This window comes from Calonectris borealis, chromosome 2, assembly GCF_964195595.1.
Source record: "Calonectris borealis chromosome 2, bCalBor7.hap1.2, whole genome shotgun sequence".
Lineage (NCBI taxonomy): Eukaryota > Metazoa > Chordata > Aves > Procellariiformes > Procellariidae > Calonectris > Calonectris borealis.
Window position 1 is genome coordinate 168,010,209 of NC_134313.1, and position 19,068 is coordinate 168,029,276.

The 19,068-nt window shown below is 47.9% G+C and overlaps 1 protein-coding gene across 1 annotated transcript in view; it reads right to left on the minus strand.

Annotated features, from left to right (window-relative positions):
- Positions 1–1,735: 1,735 nt before the first annotated feature.
- The window catches only part of OBSCN (obscurin, cytoskeletal calmodulin and titin-interacting RhoGEF), a 192,442-nt gene continuing 175,109 nt past the window's right edge, over positions 1,736–19,068 (minus strand). The window contains 12 exon segments of the mRNA XM_075140878.1: positions 1,736–4,085; positions 4,218–4,367; positions 5,374–5,449; positions 5,845–6,068; positions 6,735–6,974; positions 7,623–7,710; positions 9,035–9,205; positions 11,210–11,332; positions 12,831–12,998; positions 13,116–13,226; positions 14,349–14,414; positions 14,970–18,642. Coding sequence (XP_074996979.1) covers positions 3,908–4,085; positions 4,218–4,367; positions 5,374–5,449; positions 5,845–6,068; positions 6,735–6,974; positions 7,623–7,710; positions 9,035–9,205; positions 11,210–11,332; positions 12,831–12,998; positions 13,116–13,226; positions 14,349–14,414; positions 14,970–18,642 — 5,268 coding nt within the window. The 3' untranslated portion in view covers positions 1,736–3,907.

Consider the following 19,068-nt stretch of genomic DNA (forward strand, 5'->3'; position numbering starts at 1 on the left):
CCAAATCATTGCACAAGCCCGGAAATTTTGGACTCTGCCTGCTGGCTGGGAACAGGTCTGCCCTCCTGCGAGGGGGTGGCTGTCTGGGGTGCGGTGCCTGAGCCTTGGTGGGGGGGGAGCTCCTAGCTCCTCCACCCGCTCCTCGAGCCCCATGGACTGATGGTGTTCCCAGAAGATGCCTGTTGGAAAGTGCTACCCCCCCCTCCAGCTTTAGACCCCATCCTCTGCAAAGGCCCAAGGAGACTATAAGGAATGGGATGGGGTGATGGGAAGGGAGAGAAAACCAAAGTGGGGCATGAGAAAACAACCTCAATCCCTTATGGGCTACAGCCATTGCGACCTTATGAGCCCCCGAACATCTCTGTTTTATCCACTGGATCCAATGCAGGATAAAACTTTGTTCTACAACCTCTGCTTTGCTTTTTTTTTCCTTCAATAATTAGGGCTCTGACAACATCAGTCCTTACAGAAGTTAAATCATAGCCTTACCTGTGCAGAGGACAGTGGATTGATTTTAACGCTGATGCTAACCTTGGACTTTGGAGATTATATTTGACCGAGGAATGAAACTCAAACATTTTTACAGGTGTCCAAACATCAAACCCAGATTCTGCTTTGTTCTGCAGAATGTTGTCTTGACATTGCATATCAATTAAGCTGGAGCTCTTCCCACGTTCTGGCCAATAGTTTGATCTTTGGAAGCTCCAAACCATGCCCAGGAATGCCTTGGGATAGCTGGGCAGGTCAGAAGCCATAGTGACATCCTGGCCAATTGATGTCCTCAATCCAAGGCTCTAGCAAGAGGATTTTTGTGTGCATGGTTTGCGTGAAGGTTGTTCACGGCTAATGCACAGTGTATTTTTGTTGTTATCACTTGTAGGGACTCCAGGTCAAAGTTGAGGGGTGAGGGACGGGTACTGCACAAACATGGACTGGACTTGGGAAAGGGATATAAAAATAAGGACAATGACAATGATTCAGCAGAAAAATCTGGCTTTACTTCCTTGTCAGAGTGGTTTATTTAACCAAAGAGTATTGTGTCTATAAAAGACTTCAGACATGCTCAAATGCATGCAGTTGTGAGAAGCAAAAAAAAAAAAAAAAATCACTTATTTTGAGTCATATACGGAAGAGTGTGAAAGCTCCAAATGAGTTAATCTGCAATTAAGTTTTATGCTTAGATGGGCTGTCCCCTGGCACTGAGCTTTCCATCCCAAAGTGTACCAGCAAGAGTAAAGAACTAGCCTGTGCCAAAGGAAACCTTATTGGATTTGTAAAAGAAGTTAAATTGGAAGGAATCCAGGGTCTCGAAAAGTTTATTGGGGGGCAGACCTCATGGCAGTGTCTGTCTCGTATAACTCCTTTCTCCCCCAAGAAAACTGAGTGTGGACTCTGGCCCTAAAGTCTTGGTTTTCTCTTCTGTAGTGCATAGCGAAGACAATATTACTTTGACGTTCAAAGCTTTACAGTCTGTTGAGTCAGCGTCTGCTCTCCGCAGCACAGTGAGAGCTCCTCCGCTCTCAGTTACGATTCCTACTCTGCTCACCGTGCAAGGGACGGAGTCACGATGCTGCACGCTTCGGGTTTGGAACAATACGGGTTAAACGTGTTGGAAAAGACCACAGCATCACTTCTAGAATTAAACTGTAATGCATTAGGGACTGTTTTCCCGTCCTCGTTCCTCTAAACACAGCCAGATACGGCTCTGAGAAAGCCTCTGCTTACTGCTGCTTGTAAGGAAAATCGAAGAAACTCAACGGCACCAATAGATACATCATTCACTTCAGAGAAACTCAAAGGAACACTGAGGTTATAAGTACAAAGCAATGACACAGCTAACACCATCCATTGCAAAGGAAAGCAGATTTTGAAGGAGAAAGAAGAACATGAAAGTTCAGGATTTTTTTGAAGAATTAAAACATGCAGCATTTGCCGGTGACGCTGCTGCCATGTCTCCTGGTAGATGCACTCCCCAGAGAAGAACAACCAGGCTTCAAAGTGGCAAAGTCTCTCAGTGGTACAACATCTGCATGTAACGAGGTCATGGTCACTATTGTGTTTGCTGCCTTTACTGTCCGGTGGCCAAGTTATTCCCAGCAAGTCACAGCCTATGCCAAAATACCCTATGGCAGGCAGGATGCGCTGATCCAAACACAGTGAAGCCAGGCAAGATGGGGGAGCGTTTTTGATGGGAAGCAATGCAAGGCTGCAATGAACCATTCACACCACTGCCCGATAGCCTTGGATGTGCTCAGAAAAGGCTTTCTGCACAAGCCCATTTTAACCCTGCTTGCGAGGAAAGCCGTACAACTAAATGCTCCATGTGCCAGCATCCTGGCCTTGCGGAACATCTTTCCCAGAGATGCCCGTACACCAAGTCACGGCTTGGTTTCTTCAAGAGTTGTTTCTATATGTTTGTTCTTTAACACATTTTTAAGACAATTGATGCAGATGCAGTCAGGCAGGTGAGGGGTTACTGTAAGATCCTATGCGATGGGTAAGTGTGTCATCTAGGTCTAATGGAAGACTTCAAATACATGCCCCAAAACCCAAGTTTTGCAGTGTTTTCAAACCTTGAAACCTTTGAGGAGCTCGGTCAGCTCTGTAGACACAACAGTGCAGGTGCCCATGGAGAACTGGTGACCTTCCATGGAGCCACACAGCTCAATTAGCAGCAGGCTGGGCTCTAAGAGAGCAGGAGCTGGGCCAACTTGGGCCCCAGGGAGAACAGTAGCTCTTCTCAAAGCCAAGCAAGCTATGGCCTCTTGCAGGAGTAGGGTGAGGAAGATGTGCAATTTATCAGTTACTGGAAAGCCCCATTGCTGTTGCCCTCCCTGTACATACTTTGTGCTACAGAGTCAAGCTACAAGGCTGCTTTCACTGGTTCTTCTTGTTTCTTGAGCAGGAAAGAGTTTCCTCACATTATGAAAAGTCCTGGTTAAAGTCTCCTCGGTGGTACCGCTGTCACACATGTAACACCTATACCTCCTCCCTCTGCAGCCTCTTGTTGCTCCACAAGAAGAACTCTCCTCTAGCCCTGTGTTTAATCTCAGGTCAGGCCCCATGGGGCTGGTGGGGAACTTGGGCAGGTATGTTGACATGCTGAGCCTGGCACCCGATGGACGTTAGCAGAGTCCCACCCCTCCAGCCTTGTGTCTGGCACTTGGCAAAGAGATGGGCTCACAGGACAAATCGGGTTAGAAAGGAGCTCAGGAGGTCTCTAGACCAACCTTCTGCTCAAAGCAGGGTCAGCTATCGACTTAGGCCAGGTTGCTCAGGGCTTTATCCAATTGGATCTCTACATCCAAAGCCTGAAGATACATTGTTGTCTGACCTCAGCCCAAAAAAAGTACTTTGCTCTTCCCCATTTTCCATCATAACTGGTCATTGAACTCTTTTGGATTGGAGGCAGGTGAGAAACCCACCAGTCCCTCAGACCTTGCTGCGGTGGTCACTATGGGGATGACGAGTGCAGTAACATCTGAAAGCACATCTAGTTATCACGTCCTGGGGCCAGGGGCAGAAGTCAGTGCCCAGCATTTGCACGCATGGAGTCTTTCTGACCACAGGGAAGGATTTGCAAAGCTGCTTGGGGCTGATAGCTAATCCCATTCAGAAATGGCTACGCAAATCTCTCCTGGTTATTCCAGGAAGCGTGCAGCCAAGTGACACACATACTGTCAAGTTACCGTTAGTCAGCTGAGCCATGTTAGGTCTCTATTTCTGTTCTTACCTTGTGGCAATGCTCATAATATGGATTAATTTGCTCTGTTATGCTAAATCACATTCACGGAGAGCAGTTACCCCAGCTCAGCTGATGCACCGCAACTTGGCAGGACTCTTTGGTACCAAACACTAAGTGCAGAAGGGGAGAGGGAGACAATTCACATCTGTCGTTACATCCACGTCACTGTGCAATCATGAGGCCATACTTGGAGCACAGCAGGCCCCTTTTCTTTTCCCGTTCGGTGAGGAAATTCCTCAGTTTGGTGGTAGGGAAGGTAACCAGTGCTTGCTGCCTGTTGTCCAAACCTGTCTCCTGGAGCCATGGGCTCTGAAGGCACTCAGAGGCTGACGGCCTTCCCCTAGAACAGACAAAGGTGAGAAGGTCAGTTGGGGATCCTGGGTGAGGAGGCTTCTTGCGAATGGAGAGAAAGAAGAGACAATAGCCAGGATCTGCACCAACTGTGCTGTTGGGAGAGCAGACACCATCTTACCAGGGGTTTGCACACAGCGTGCTCTGGAGAAAGGACACCGCTCCCCCCGAGAGACCGGCATAGCACCGCGTGAGCTTCACTTTCCCCTTCCTGGTCATTCTCAGAAACTCGCAGGCTACGTCGGAGCTGATGGGGTAGTTGGCACTCAACCTGCCCCAAAAGAGGAGAATTGATCAGCATGAAAGGCATCGCTCAGGATGCTCCTTCTCCCAGGAATTCCCACCCAGCAGTGAGAGGATGGTCACAACGATGCACAGGAACATCATATGGGAAAACAAAATCCCAAAGGCCACTGTTTTTCTGCGGGTTTCATGACTTTGGCTGCTTTTCCACTTGGCATAATTTGAATTTTCTTGTTAAAGTTGGGGCTTTTCAGGTGAGGCTGAGGGAGAAACACCAGCAGCTGCTGTGTGGTAAAACAGCCTTTCGCTGTTGGAGACATCGCTGGGACGGGGCATCCTTGCACGGTGCAGCCAGCTCCATACTCTCCATAGAATCATAGAATCATTAAGGTTGGAAAAGACCATCAAGTCCAACCATCAACCCAACACCACCGTGCCCACTACACCATGTCCCTAAGGGCCTCATCTACACGGCTTTTAAATACCTCCAGGGATGGGGACTCCACCACTTCCCTGGGCAGCCTGTTCCAAGGCCTGACCACTCTTTCAGTACAGAAATTTCTCCTCATGTCCAACCTAAACCTCCCCTGGCGCAACTTGAGGCCATTTCCTCTCGTCCTATCGCTTGTTACTTGGGAGAAGAGACCAACCCCCACCTCGCTACAACCTCCTTTCAGGTAGTTGTAGAGCGCGATGAGGTCTCCCCTCAGCCTCCTCTTCTCCAGGCTAAACACCCCCAGTTCCCTCAGCCGCTCCCCATCAGACTTGTGCTCCAGGCCCTTCACCAGCTTCGTTGCCCTCCTCTGGACACGCTCCAGCACCTCCATGTCCTTCTTGTGGTGAGGGGCCCAGAACTGAACACAGGATTCGAGGTGCGGCCTCACCAGTGCCTCACACAGACTTCTGCGGCATTGCCAAGGAGAGGGAGCACAACTGAGGTTAACTCTCTGAGTCAATGCATCTCCCCTGGTTGGTGACTACGAAATTGCACTTTTAAAGCTGCTCATAGGGCAGGGAAAGACGGACTGACTTACATGATGAAGGCTGTGATTCCGATGGACCAGATATCAGTCTGTGGGAGGGCTCCTTGCTCTGTCAGCAGTTCTGGAGCTAGAAGAGCAAACCGGTGTGAGCCAAGCTCCCCTCCAAGGCAGAGACCAGCACAAAAACAGTGGGGTTTATGCTTTGCTACCTTCCCAAGAGTGAAGAAGAAAAACTTCTAGTACAGAGAGCTGATTGAGGTAAGACACCCTCGTGGGCGATGACTGCAACGAAACCTCAAGAACATCAGGCCAAATGGCAGTAATGCTATAGCCCTGAGGTCTGGACACATGGATGCCAGCCAGAGCGGTGTTGGCCGTGACCTCTGGCTTTGTCCTCTGTGATCTGCAAGTGGGACGGTTGTGACCATTAACTGCTCCCGCAAACTCACTCTGTCAGTGAACGGCAGTTTGCCACAGATTGCATACAAGGCCAAGGCTGCTGTGACTGAACTCTGTACTCACCCATGGTTTCAACATAGTCCGTGCACTTGTCCATAGTAATAACTTTGTCTTGTGTGTAGAATTGTGCATTGCCAAAATCCAGGAGTTTCAGCAGGTTGGGCTCGGTGATGATCATGTTTTCAGATCTGAGATCCAAGTGCAGGATGCTGTGTGCGTGGAGATACTCAATGGCACTGAGGATCTGCCACAGGTAATCTCGGACCTCCACTTCTGAGTACGATGTCCTGGTAGAAGAAAGGGGATAGAAACCAGAGGTGTCCTATCTGCATGCCCAAGGGTACCATTCTACACCCACTATCGTCCTCCCCTAAGACGTCTAATCCCAGGAGGGCCCTTGAGAGTCAAGAAGAAACAACTCTACTCATTTAGCAAATCTATTGTATATGGAGAGGCTGGTCCAGAGTGTGAGTCAGGTTTACAGATGCAAGAGATTCAGGAGGTTGTAGAGCTGCATGTCAGAGAAAGCAGTGGTTGTGCAGAAATCAAAACGCAGATTTGATGCCCACCATTCCCTCTCCTTTAATCAACGGATTTCAGCAGATTATTTTCTGCCATTGTGAAAAACAACGTGGAAGAGAAATGAGGCTTCCTGAGCCACAATAATCTCCTTGTTATGGGAGAGTGGGTTTCATATCAACTACTGTAAACTGCTTTCAACATCTCAGCTGAGTGGCCCTGAATTGTCCCCTACCCCAACCTCGTAGGGAACTTAAGGTAACTTTTTTATGTCACAAGAAGTTGCAGAACAAATGCATCACAAATCCCGTGTGCAATGACAGCACGCTGGAACAGATGGAGAGAGATGATCCAGTTTGTCAGGGGAAAGCAATAGGTGTTTTGCTCCCTCCACCAGCCCTGACTGGAAAACCCTTCCCTCCGCTTGTTATTACCGTAATGCCAAAGAGTGGAGTAGCTCTGGTCCCACGCACATCTCCTGGATCAACACTAAGTGCCGGGGGCTGACGTAGGCTCCCTTCAGCTGAGCTATGTTTGTGTGATGAAGCTTCCTCAGGACTTGGTACTCGAGGAGCACAGTCTGCTTGTCCTCTTGCCAGTAAGGGATAATTTTAGCAGCTAAAGACTTGCCGCTTACTTTTTCCCTGCACTGTCGGACGATGCTGAAACGCCCCCTGGTACAAAGGAAGACAAAGGCAACTTAAGCTTCTCTACTACTCCTGGAAGAGCCAGGAGCTTCTGTTCTTTAAAACCATCAGGATCCCATGCTGTGTTTTTCATCCATGCCCACTGTTGCGTTATTGAATCTATTGTCGCAGTTTGCACATCCTCCCGGGTCTCTAAATTGTACAGTCGCTTTAAATTGCAGGAGTGAGAGCTTAACTCCTTTGGAGAGAGAGAAGGTGGCTCATCTCCAGCAGGCAGCTGCCTCCTTCTGTTGGCAACAGAGGTTGGTGCCTATCTTCTAGGCAGAGAAAGTTGAATCCCAACCCTATGTCTGAAACTGGGAGCTGCAAAGGTTGATGCAGCAAGGAGAGGAGCCTTTGTTAGCCCTGGGCTCGCTTCACAATACCTTAAGGGGCTGTCCTGGTGCCCAGCACAGACCCTTTTGCTCTCCCAGAAAATCCACGCTTGAATCCTACCAAACCAAGATGAAGATCGCTCAGCCCATGATCTCAGGTTTATACGTCCTGCTGTGGAGGTGTTTTCAACAAAACACCGTGACACTAGGTGAGCAGTGCATTTATAAAAGTGACTTTTCTAACGTCCAGCCACATGCAGCATTTCCCTCTGGCTGGTTGAGTCTCAGTTGGATTCATTACCTTTTGATCTCTGTTTGGAAGGCGTAGGTCTGGTAGGTTGGGAAAGGCTCGGATGGTGCGATTATTTCACTCTCTTCTTCAGTAACAGCTGATGGGAAGTTCTGCATTGCAGCACGAAGCTCTGGAGAGAAAAAGCGATGGGGATTACATGGGAAAACATCTCTGTCTGGAAACTGGAGCCTTTCTGAGCCACTCTCTGCTATCTATGAACGACAAAGACGACAGCAGAGCTTTCTCCAGACGAGCCTGCAGGTTGTCTCCCGGCTGTGGCACCCGATGCTATTTGAATGCAACAGATTCTGGTCTGTCCCCCCAGTAATTCCCTGGTGTGACCCCTCCAGACTATGAGGTGGATTGTATGTTGTGTGCTATGATATCAAACCTCTCAGCCACTGCTTCTCATCTCCTCCCATAACAAGTCATCAGAGCATGGTAAGACACTGACAAAGAATTAAAAACTTCTTTTAGTTGGATGTTTCAGGGCAGCAGCTGAAACTTGTTGCTCTAGTTCTGGCGTGTGGTTGTGTCCGAGTGCTCCCTGAAATATTAAAGCATCCCTTGACACATTAAAGCATCTGCTTGGAAATGCTGGGCACGTTGAGATATGTTAATGAATTCTGGGCCAAGGGAAAGCAGAGGATTTAGGGTGGGTTAAAAATATTTCTGTGAAATGATTTTTACAGAATAATCCTCTCCACTGGGAGGAAATTCCAGCTAGACCATCCTTCTACTTCTTGGCAGAAAGGATACTTCCTTTGCTACAAGGATATATTTGCCGTGGAGTTATGGATTTCTTAATTTTAAAAACATGTGAATAGTACAAAGTATTCAAACAGATGAAAAAAATAGTAAATCGAGCTTTTGTTACTTCAGAGACAAAATACAGCTGAAAAATGCACCACAGTAGGGCAATAATTCCCAGGAGCAAACACCAGAACACATAAATTAACTTAGGACTGAGTCCATAACAGAGAGCAGGCCCAGGGCTTTCACCAGAGGCAGATCTATACCAATAGATCAATGCCTCCAGTAACACATCCATCATCCCAAACCTGTTTCCTCATGATCTCACGTCAAAAACTGAGTGTGTCTTCAGTGGGTAATCTACAGTTTCTGGATTTTTATTTTATTATTAAATTTCTGTATATATTTACATATTATTTATATTTACATATTGTATTATTTTATTATTTATTTGTTATATATTTATATATATTTCCCTAACTGTGTCCAAAATTAGAATATAATTTACTTTTAAATAAGAAAGCCAAAGAGGAGGAAGCCCTAAACCACCCTGAGCCAAGTGGAATTGGTTTTGATTCGCTTGCTCTTGACTTCTGGACCTGCATCCAAAAGGGTGCAGTTGTTTTGATGCAGGAAAACCACAATGCTTTCTTGGCATTTGATCTTACCCATTTGATCCTTCCCAGTGATTTTCGCTTTGGCAGATGGGTCGCTGTAAGGACCCATTCCTGCTTTACTGGTGCAGGCTATCCTGAAGCGGTAGATAAACCCTTTGGAGAGATTTTTGGCGTAGTAGCAGCAGTCAGCGATGTCAGAAGCAAGAGTCATCCACTCCCCATCTTAACCAAGGAAAGAGAGAAAAGAGATTAGGACTCATTTAAGATGGTGACACCAGGGGTTTTTTGAGCTTTGGGGTTTTTTGGGGTTTTTTTTTCATCAACTTTACTTATATGCTGGGAATATGGAGAAACAGTGAAATCTCGTAGAGTGAAGGAAAAGCTGACTTGCTACGGCCAACTTTTGTGTGTGGTGCTGCTCGTTGTACATGTGCCAAACTCATCTTTTCTGAAATCAGCTGTTTTATCAGCCCAAGATGTCGCAATATAGTTTCAGAAGAATGGCGAAACTTTCCTGTATAGTTTCTGTTTATCTAATTCATGCCACCAATCTCTAATGCAAATATACATCAAGAACCCTAAACAAAAGCCTAGCAAAACCACTGGGTTTTTTCCCTTTGGCCCTGCCCTGAATCCAATGGAAACCATGAGGTGCAGGATTTCAGGACAGAACTATCCACTAACACCCTCTTAGCAAACCCAGTGTTTGAAACTTGGGCAGGTTTACTCAGCTTTCATGAAACTCAGATGATTTCTCAGGGAACTGAAATTGTAGGTATGTTCTGGACTCGTTGTTCATGGGACTAAGGAGTGAAGTCGAAAATCACCAGCAAACATTTAATGCTCATTTATTTCACATGATGGTGTGTCCCATATTTTGCCATTGCTGCTGTGCTCAAGGCTGAGCTCAACTCCCTAAGACTGCCTGAGATTAAATCCATCCTTTCATTCAAATAAATACTGGTAGAGAGCCTCAAACCATAGGACAAGCAATAATTCGCCACCCAAAACAAAGGTATCAGTGACTTTGCAGGGTACTGGTTGAATTAGGGTGCGCGTATGTGTAAGAAGGAGCAGATAAAGCCTAGAAACAGAGAAAAGTATCTGCAGAAGCAGCGTACAAAAGCCTACTGTCAAATGATGGATAAAACAAAGGATTTTTTTCTGATTATCTTAATCCTCCTGTGTTCAGGACAGCAGGACTTTGCGTGTTCCTGCCAAATACACAGAATGCAATGGAAGATTGTAGATGCTGTTTCCTGTTTTTCTTCCTAATTGGAACAACTTGCGTTTGTGTCCTCCCCAAAGTCTCACCTACAGTTGTGTCAAAAGGAATAACAATGAAGAAAGCCGCGTTGGAGGAAAAGTGGCTGACACCAGCTCCAGAGTGAAAAGGCAGAGCGCTGCTGCCCATGCTCACGCTAATCCAGAAAGGAGTGCGTGTATGTTTAGAGAATTAAGAGAAGGAACACGGAGCAGTTGAATCCAAAGGGCTGTGTTTGTGTGACTGCAGGAGAAATTACTATCAGACATAGCACTCATAATAATAACAGCAAATCAGTCCCAAGAGAGAGAGAACAGGCTTGGGGATTTGATTCAAAGTTCGTGGAATTAAACAAGAAAACATCCACTGACTTCATCAGGCTCCGGACCAAGCCTTGGAAGAGAACATCAAAGGGATAATGCAGTTTTGCCAAACTTTTGTCATCTTGTCCTGGCTGTTTGCCCTAAGCTTCCTGCATAATCAATGGAAAAAGAAAGCATGGCTGTTTAGCATGGGATGAATTGCCTTTTTGATAGACCATCTTTCTCCAGAGACTGTACGGAAGGCCTGGGTATAGGATGATGTTGTCTGCTGATCGCTGTTGCTGGGCATTATTAGTGTATAATGTTAGAACTGTAATTTGAGAGGATTACTCAGGACTGCGTATCTGGCACCAGCCACGCATATTCTTCTCTAGCCGTTCACTTTTTGGTCACAGCTTCCATGCGACCTGGTTTGATTCACACTTTAGCAAAGCCTTTGTATGAGTGTGCATACTCCAGGCTATTTAGCCAGCACAACATCTAACTTTTAGATGGCTAATGTATGAATTTCATTCCTAACTCTAAACTAGGGAGCTAAAATCAGGCTGTTTCTGAATATAAATAAAATATCCACCTGGTGAAGAGATCATACAAATCGAGATGTTCCCTGCAAGGCGTAAGGGCAGCACTCCGCTTTACCTTCGCTCTTACACTGGACAGTGTAATGGACGGGGGTGTTGGTTTCCACAGGTTTCCAGACCACCTGCACTCCATCCTCGTAGACCTCCACGATGTCAGGGGGTGGAGGGCTGGGAGGAACCTCTGTCGAGAGGAGGCACAAAGACCAGTGACTCTTCGCAGTACCACTGCTGTGATACATACCTCTACACCCAGCATTTCTCAGTTACAGGTATTCTTCTTATATATATAAATGTATATGCTTTTTATATTACAGAATCATAGAATCATTAAGGTTGGAAAAGACCTCTAAGATCATCGAGTCCAACCATCAACCCAACACCACCATGCCCACTACACCATGTCCCTAAACGCCTCATCTACACGTCTTTTAAATACTTCCAGGGATGGTGACTCCCACCACTTCCCTGGGCAGCCTGTTCCAAGGCCTGACCACTCTTTCAGGAAAGAAATTTTTCCTAATGTCCGATCTAAACCTCCCTTGGTGCAACTTGAGGCCATTTCCTCTCGTCCTATCGCTGTTACTTGGCAGAAGAGACCAACACCCACCTCGCTACAACCTCCTTTCAGGTAGCTGTAGAGCGTGATGAGGTCTCCCCTCAGCCTCCTCTTCTCCAGGCTAAACACCCCCAGTTCCCTCAGCCGCTCCCCATCAGACTTGTGCTCCAGGCCCTTCACCAGCTTCGTTGCCCTCCTCTGGACACGCTCCAGCACCTCCATGTCCTTCTTGTAGTGAGGGGCCCAGAACTGAACACAGGATTCGAGGTGCGGCCTCACCAGTGCCGAGTACAGGGGCACGATCACCTCCCTGCTCCTGCTGGCCACACCAGTTCTGATACAGGCCAGGATGCCGTTGGCCTTCTTGGCCACCTGGGCACACTGCCGGCTCATGTTCAGCCGGCTGTCAATCAGCACCCCCAGGTCCTTTTCCTCCGGGCAGCTTTCCAGCCACTCTTCCCCAAGCCTGTAGCGTTGCCTGGGGTTGTTGTGGCCGAAGTGCAGGACCCGGCACTTGGCCTTGTTGAACCTCATACATTGGCCTGGGCCCATCGACCCAGCCTGTCCAGGTCCCTCTGCAGAGCCTTCCTACCCTCCAGCAGATCAACACTCCCACCCAACTTGGTGTTGTCTGCAAACTGACTGAGGGAGCACTCGATCCCCTCGTCCAGATCATTGATAAAGATATTGAACAGGACCGGCCCCAGTACTGAGCCCTGGGGAACACCGCTCGTGACCGGCCGCCAGCTGGATTTAACTCCCTTCACCACAACTCTCTATATATCTATACACATATACACACACAACCCTAGTGGAACAGCAATTTAACCGTGCCTAATTTAAACTCAGTATTAAGACTTTGAAGTCTGGTTCTAGAACCACATGGTTACTGGAGCGGCTCTGAAGCCAGGAGAGAGACTAAAGAGTGAAGAAGAGGGAACAAACCCTGCAAAATGTGCCACGCTACCAGGCAGCAAGGGCTGTGGCTGTCGACTAGAGCAGGCAAGGGAGAGACTGTCCTCTGAACCGATCTGCAGAAATGTCACCTCACAGGTATTTACAGGTCACGTTTTTGGGCAGAAGTACTTGGAATACCTACTTCTGTAGCTACTTCTTCTCTTACCTGCTTTTCTTATGATGCAAGAGGTGGATGCTGAGCCCAGGGAGTTTGTGGCCACACAGGTGTAAATACCAAAATCATCAGCACTAACAGAGAGAAGAGTTAACAGCTGGAAGTTTTTGAGCGTGGCTGAGATGAGGACCCGGCTGCTGCTGTGGACAGGTATTCCATCTGAAAAGCAGAAGGTAGGAGAGATAAGTACCCTGCAAATTTATACCAAGGTGTCTAAAACCCTCCCTGCACCCCTCTCCCGGAGGTTAGGGACTTCCCAGAGGGATGCAATGTCACCTCTGAACCAGTCGATGTGCAGGGAGGAGTGAGCCGCCGTCCGGCACGACAGCGTCACGCACTGTCCGACGGCAGCAGCCTGATCGATGAGCTCCTCAACGAACGAAGGTGCTGCAAAGAAGAGGAAAAGCAGCGATTCAGAGTGGCCAGGAGGGCTATGTGGAAAATAAGCGTACGCAGGACATCAGAAAGCATTTTTAATTAGTTCAAGAACATTTCTTGTTCGTGTTCTGGCATTCTTTTGACCACCAGTTGGAGAATCCCCTGGGCATTGGGCACGCAGGTGCAGGAGCTCCGTTCAGCCTCATGGACTCAGTGTGACTGCTCATGCATGATAATCCAGATGGATCATGAAAGGTCCATGGGGAAGACCTGCATTGCCCAGCCCTGCTGGCACAGCTAAGGCAGCAGAACAGCTCAGAGAAGAGAGAGAGCATGTCACAGCAAGGGTTTTCTTCTGGCCTAGCTTAAATGTGGGGGCAAAACTAAATGATGGTATTTCAAGGACGAGGGGATCAGTTCAAGACAACACAAGAAGAGAGAAGAAGAGATAGAAAATGGATATGGAAGGAGGAAAAAAAACCACAGAGCATCAAATCTGCTGCTGTCTCCATGGGAAAGGGGGAGCTCAAGTTTTCTTCTGTGTTTCTCCAGGGTTCCTCCTCTGCAGTGCCCAGGAGCTGCCAGCCTCACACACCTGCCCTTCCCAGCGCTTGGCTGGGCTCTGCTGAATGCTGGGGCATTAACCTGACCTCAGAAATTGCTCCTGCTAGAGTCAAGGGGGAACTTGCCTCGACAAAAGCAAGTTCAGCTTTGCCGACACGCCGTGGGGGCTGCCCCACCATTTTTCATTGCATCGCTCTATAGCAGCATGTCAGGTCCTACACATGCAGGCAGGACCGGAGCGTAGGAATTCACAATTCCCTCCTTCTGCCATCCCACCCTTGGATACTCCATTTATTCTCTTACTAGCTTACACATAGGTTTTATTCCTTTGCAGTGGCTTCCTAGAATGGCTCCAATTTGCAAGCAATGCCAAGACAAGACAGTTTTAGCAAGGACACAGATTTGATGTAAACAGAGGAGGCTGGCTCATACCGCATGAGTTGGTCCAGGTCATCTCAAGACAATTATTGCACATCCATCCTTAAAAACTGGCCTCACACAGCGCTGTCATATTCATTCGTGATACTTCCTGATAAAACTAACTGATGATTTATGCGATAGCAATACCTTTCTCCTTTGGCATGAGGCTTGATAACTTGAATGAAGAGAGTGCCGATTTCCTCTTCAGAGATCCTTCAGCCCCTGTTAACAGCTCTTTTTCTACTGCCTCACTTCCCAGCTCACCAAACTCTGTTTTGAGAAAGGATGAGAAGTCATTCAAGACCATCCTTCTCCCTGTGGCATCCATTTACAGCAGGCAGTTCTGCCATTCACACATAAATAGCTCAGCTAACGAGCCTTCAGTCAACAGGGAAGGCTGTGAGGGCTACTACAAACAGGATGATGTCCTGGAAGACCAGGGCATGTCTAGGGATGGCAGAGAAAAAAGGACACATTCTGTTGTCCAGTGTCATCAACTTAGGTAGCCAGGGTGACTTCACCAACTTCTCCCAGTCACTTTAGCTGTAAAGGTTTACCATGGTCAGGTGATAACTGCAGAAGGAACTGCAGCAAAGAAAGCATCATCCAGCCACGATCTGCTTTTGTGCAGATCATAACCTGCCACGGCCAGCTTTGCAATGACGGTCTAATCACAGCCTCAGATATGCCGGGCAAAAAGGAAAAGGCAGATTTAGCAGAGCCCAGTTATAGCAGCAAATCTATGAAGGCACAGAGTAAAATACTTACCTTCCTCTGCCTCTGGCTCAGGAGATGTCTTTCCTTTTAGGATTCTTGAAATATGGGCAACAGAAGCTTTTACTTTCTTCTTCAGACTCTGCTCCACTGACTGCTCCACTGAATGAGACCTTGCATATGGCTTAAAGAGTCCTGGCTTGTTGTAGAAGGAGCTTTTCTGCTTACCACTGGAGTCCTTTTGGGGGCCATATATTTCTTTATGACTCTCTGACCCTTTCCCCATGGCTAATAAGTTAGTTGCTTTTGAATCCTCAGATATTTCCAAATGGTTCTTCCTGTTCTTGTCCTCTGCCTCTTCTCGGATGCAGAGTCTTTTATCCTTATGCAAATGACCTGCAGGAGGTGACCTTGCCCTTTCACCAAAAGGTATAAACCGTCGACCAGTTGGTTTGGGTGGAGGCTTCCTATAGTTCATAAATTCAAATGGAAAATAGACAATGTCATACAAGTCAGAGAAATTCAAATAGGCAGGCTCTACCTCTGATATGTCAAATTTTGGAGTTCCACTGCCAAGACTGGGTGTTTCATCTGACAGGTCTTTGATTTTCACTAAAGAAACTTCTGGGTGTTTACCAGTGTCCTTGCTCACTGACACTTGACTGGGTCTTTTTCCAGTGTCCAAGCTATCTGTTGAGGAAACACTCACTTGGCTAGAAGTGGGGCTCTCAATCGCTAAGTCCTCCAGATGCTCACATTCATGAGGAACCGTCTGTGCTCCCTGCCCTTCCAGTACCACTGACTCCTCACTCACGACAAGATAGGGTTCTGCAAGGTCATCCAGCTCAGAGACTTCTCCTCTTTTACCCCCTTGGACAGAAGGGAAGGAGGTGTCCGTGGGTGCTTGGCTACCTGGGCCTTTGTAGAACATCTCTGTGGGAGGAGAGATGTGCTTTCTGCATTCCTCCTCACCAGACACTGACTCTGCCCAAACATTCATCTCTTCAGAGAGGGAAACCATCTCATCCACTAAGCCCTCCAGCACAGCAGACTCCTCATCACTGTAAAAAGAAGACCTGTGATGTGAGAGCTCCTGACTTTGATCCCTGCGGAGCGACGGTTGGACGCTTTTTCCGGCATCACAGCTTCCACTTTCTAAGGCAACGCCTCTACCCTCACCATAAACCTTTGGATGTTCCTGATATTCTAGCTCATAGACTGAAGCTGGAGCATCTTCTGGTTGTGAAGCAGTTAAGATACGTGGAGGCCCACCCTCCAGATCAGCAGAAACTCTGCCACTGGGATAGGCAGCCCTGTGCTGTTCAAACACTTGATGTCCTGCCTTGGGGAAAGGAGCAGGCATAGTCTGTCCAGCTGCTCGGCTTCCACTTGCTGTCACAACAGATCTCACCTCACTGCGAAGTGATGCCTTTGGATGTTCTTGCTTTTCACTCTCACAGACCGAAGGGAGGCCAGTATTTTGGGAGGACACAGTTCTAGCTGGGTGTCTGCTCTCCAGAACAGCAGGCACCATGCCACCACCTTCAGAAACCTTCTGGGGTTCAGCTCCCTCGGTTTCAGCCTCACGGGCCACACTGGGAACAACCTCTGCGGCAGCTGGGCTTTCACTCCTCAGAGCAGCAAGCCTCTCCTTGCTGTGAGCTGGCCGTTCCCTTTCAGCCTGCGGTGCTCCATCGGAGACCGAAGTCGGCATTGATTTTGGTGGTGGGACTTTTGGAACAACGAGATGCTCTCCCTTCAGGACGGCAGATGCTTTATCTACATGAACAGGAGCCCTCTTGTGCACTTGGCTTTCACCATCATGGGCTGACGGTGGAGTGATTCCCATAATACCTGGTCTTTCATCCTCCAGGACAGCAGATCTCACCTCTTTATAGGTCTTCAGCTTCTGATGAGCACCTTCCTCAGCTGTGTGCAGAGCAGTCAGGGTACCTGGCCGTTTGCCCACCAAGACAGCAGTGGCTGGAACACTTTGACCAGGAAGTTCCTGACTTCTGTCTTTACATACTGGAAGTGCATCCGTTTCTGTTCGTGGGCCTGTTAAAACAGCAGAGCTTTCATGCTCCATGAGATCAGGTTTGGCAACACTATGAGCAGAAGTCTTCTCATGTGAATGTTTCTGCCTTTTGTCTTTCCAAGGTGGAACTGGGGCTGTCCTTTTGATAAGCAAGCTTCCACCTTTTAGATCCGGACGGATGTCGGTACCATGAGCGGATTCCTGGGGCAGATACACACCTCCCGCACTCGTAGGGGCTGGCTTGGAGGTGGTCTCTGACCGTGTGAGGGTTGAAACGGACTGTCTGTCCTCCTGAAAAGCAGTGTCAGAGGCACTGCCAGGGGAAGATTTACCCTCCATGCTTTCACGTTTTTGAGCTGATGATGCAGTTACATCTGAGCACTGGGCAGTTAGAATGGGGCTTTTGCCTTCCAAATCTTCAACTTCCTCCTCAACGTAAGCAGCTTTTGACTTCTTCAGTAAATGTTTCCTACTCTCGCTCCTATGAGGTGATGCTGGAAGCCTCTCTAGCTGTTGCACAAAACCAGCTGGGCACCCATTACCCTCACATTGTGTGGAAAGAGGGGGCTGATCTTCTGAACAATCCTTGCTGGCTCTTCTAAAGTCCTCTTGCTTTGAAGTGTCTACAGAACATCCCTTGCCAGGCCCTGCAGAAGTGTCGCAGTGGTCGCTGCCTTCAGGGCAACTTTCCTGTGACAATATATCACAGTCTTCTTCCAAAATATCTTGTTCCCTCACTGATCTTGAGGCTCTCAGCCTGTAGTCATCCAGGGAACGGCTTCGGCTAGCACCAGCAATGGCAGGATGTGGTGGTTTCCTTGCAGTGTCAAATGAAGCTGATTTGGTCAAGGAACCAAGCAGACTTTCCCTGTGATCATCTCCGTCGTCAGACTTTCCTTCTTCTTCTTCCAGTTCGAACTGCTCTAGAAGGGGTTCACGGAGACCACTGAGGGGCACTTTCGAATATCCAGCTTTCCGGAAAGTCCTTCTGGCTCTGTCCAGGTGCCTTCTGAACTCCCTGCCTGGTGAGGAAGGCCCCCTTGCAGGTAGCTCAGCTGCTTGGCTGTAGAAAGTGCTCTTAATGACACTCTGTCTAGGAACACAGACAGGTGGCTTTTCCGTCCCATCCCCAGCCTTTTCAATTCTGTCTTTATCAGACAAAAATATATCTGGTTTTTCTTTCTGACATAGATGCGATGTGCTTTCCGTGGAAGTCCTCACTGATGAAGGCTCAGCAGCACCGCTTCTTTGGGACTGCTCTGTTCTTTCATCTTGAAGTCTGGGATGGAGCCCCTCCTCTTTCTCCTTTAAGGTACTTGCCGTAAGCACTTTGCTTTCTGTAGGTGATTTGTCCTCCCCCTCAGCTTTCATTGAAGCATACTTCCTCCTCATGGGTTTTACTGGAGGGACAGAGATTTTGGAGTGCTTCTCTTCACTTGCATGTTTTGGAGGTTCCTGATGGCTCAATGCATCAAATATGGACAAGTGCAGTTCGGGTGTAGAGCCAAAGTGCCTCTTCTTGGGGAAATGCGAGTTCTCATTGTCTGAAGAGGAGCCGCTGGTACTGGACGAAGTGCTTTCTTCAATAAGATGTCGGGAGATGGCCAGGGAGGTGTTGTCGTGAGTCCTTTCTAGGATTTCTGGGATAGATCGCATTACCAGTATGGATTTATAGCACATCAGAGACCGCTGAAAAGCAAACCAAATTACAGCACAATCAGATGGAAACATGGTGGGAGTACGGTAAAGCAAGCATACCAAATGAACTTCTTCACTCTTAAATACCACACATACTAGTTTGATAACACTTTGCCACCCTTTTGTACGTATCGTCAATCCAGGCCTCGTTTGCTCTCCAAGTCTTCCTCTTCTCTCATTCACAGAGGTGAAACTATATTGACTTCAGGGGACATACTTGCTGTTGGGAACGGGGAAGCAGGATCCTGCTTGAGATTTTCAAAGACAATCTGGCCACTCAAAGCAGATGGAAAAGGAGTTTTTAATGGAACACATCAAATGAGAGCCTAGCTGGAGTAAATGGCCTTAAATCTGTCGACTGCAGTACAACCTACAGTGACTTAGAACAACAGAAGACCTACCATACTGTAGGAGGTA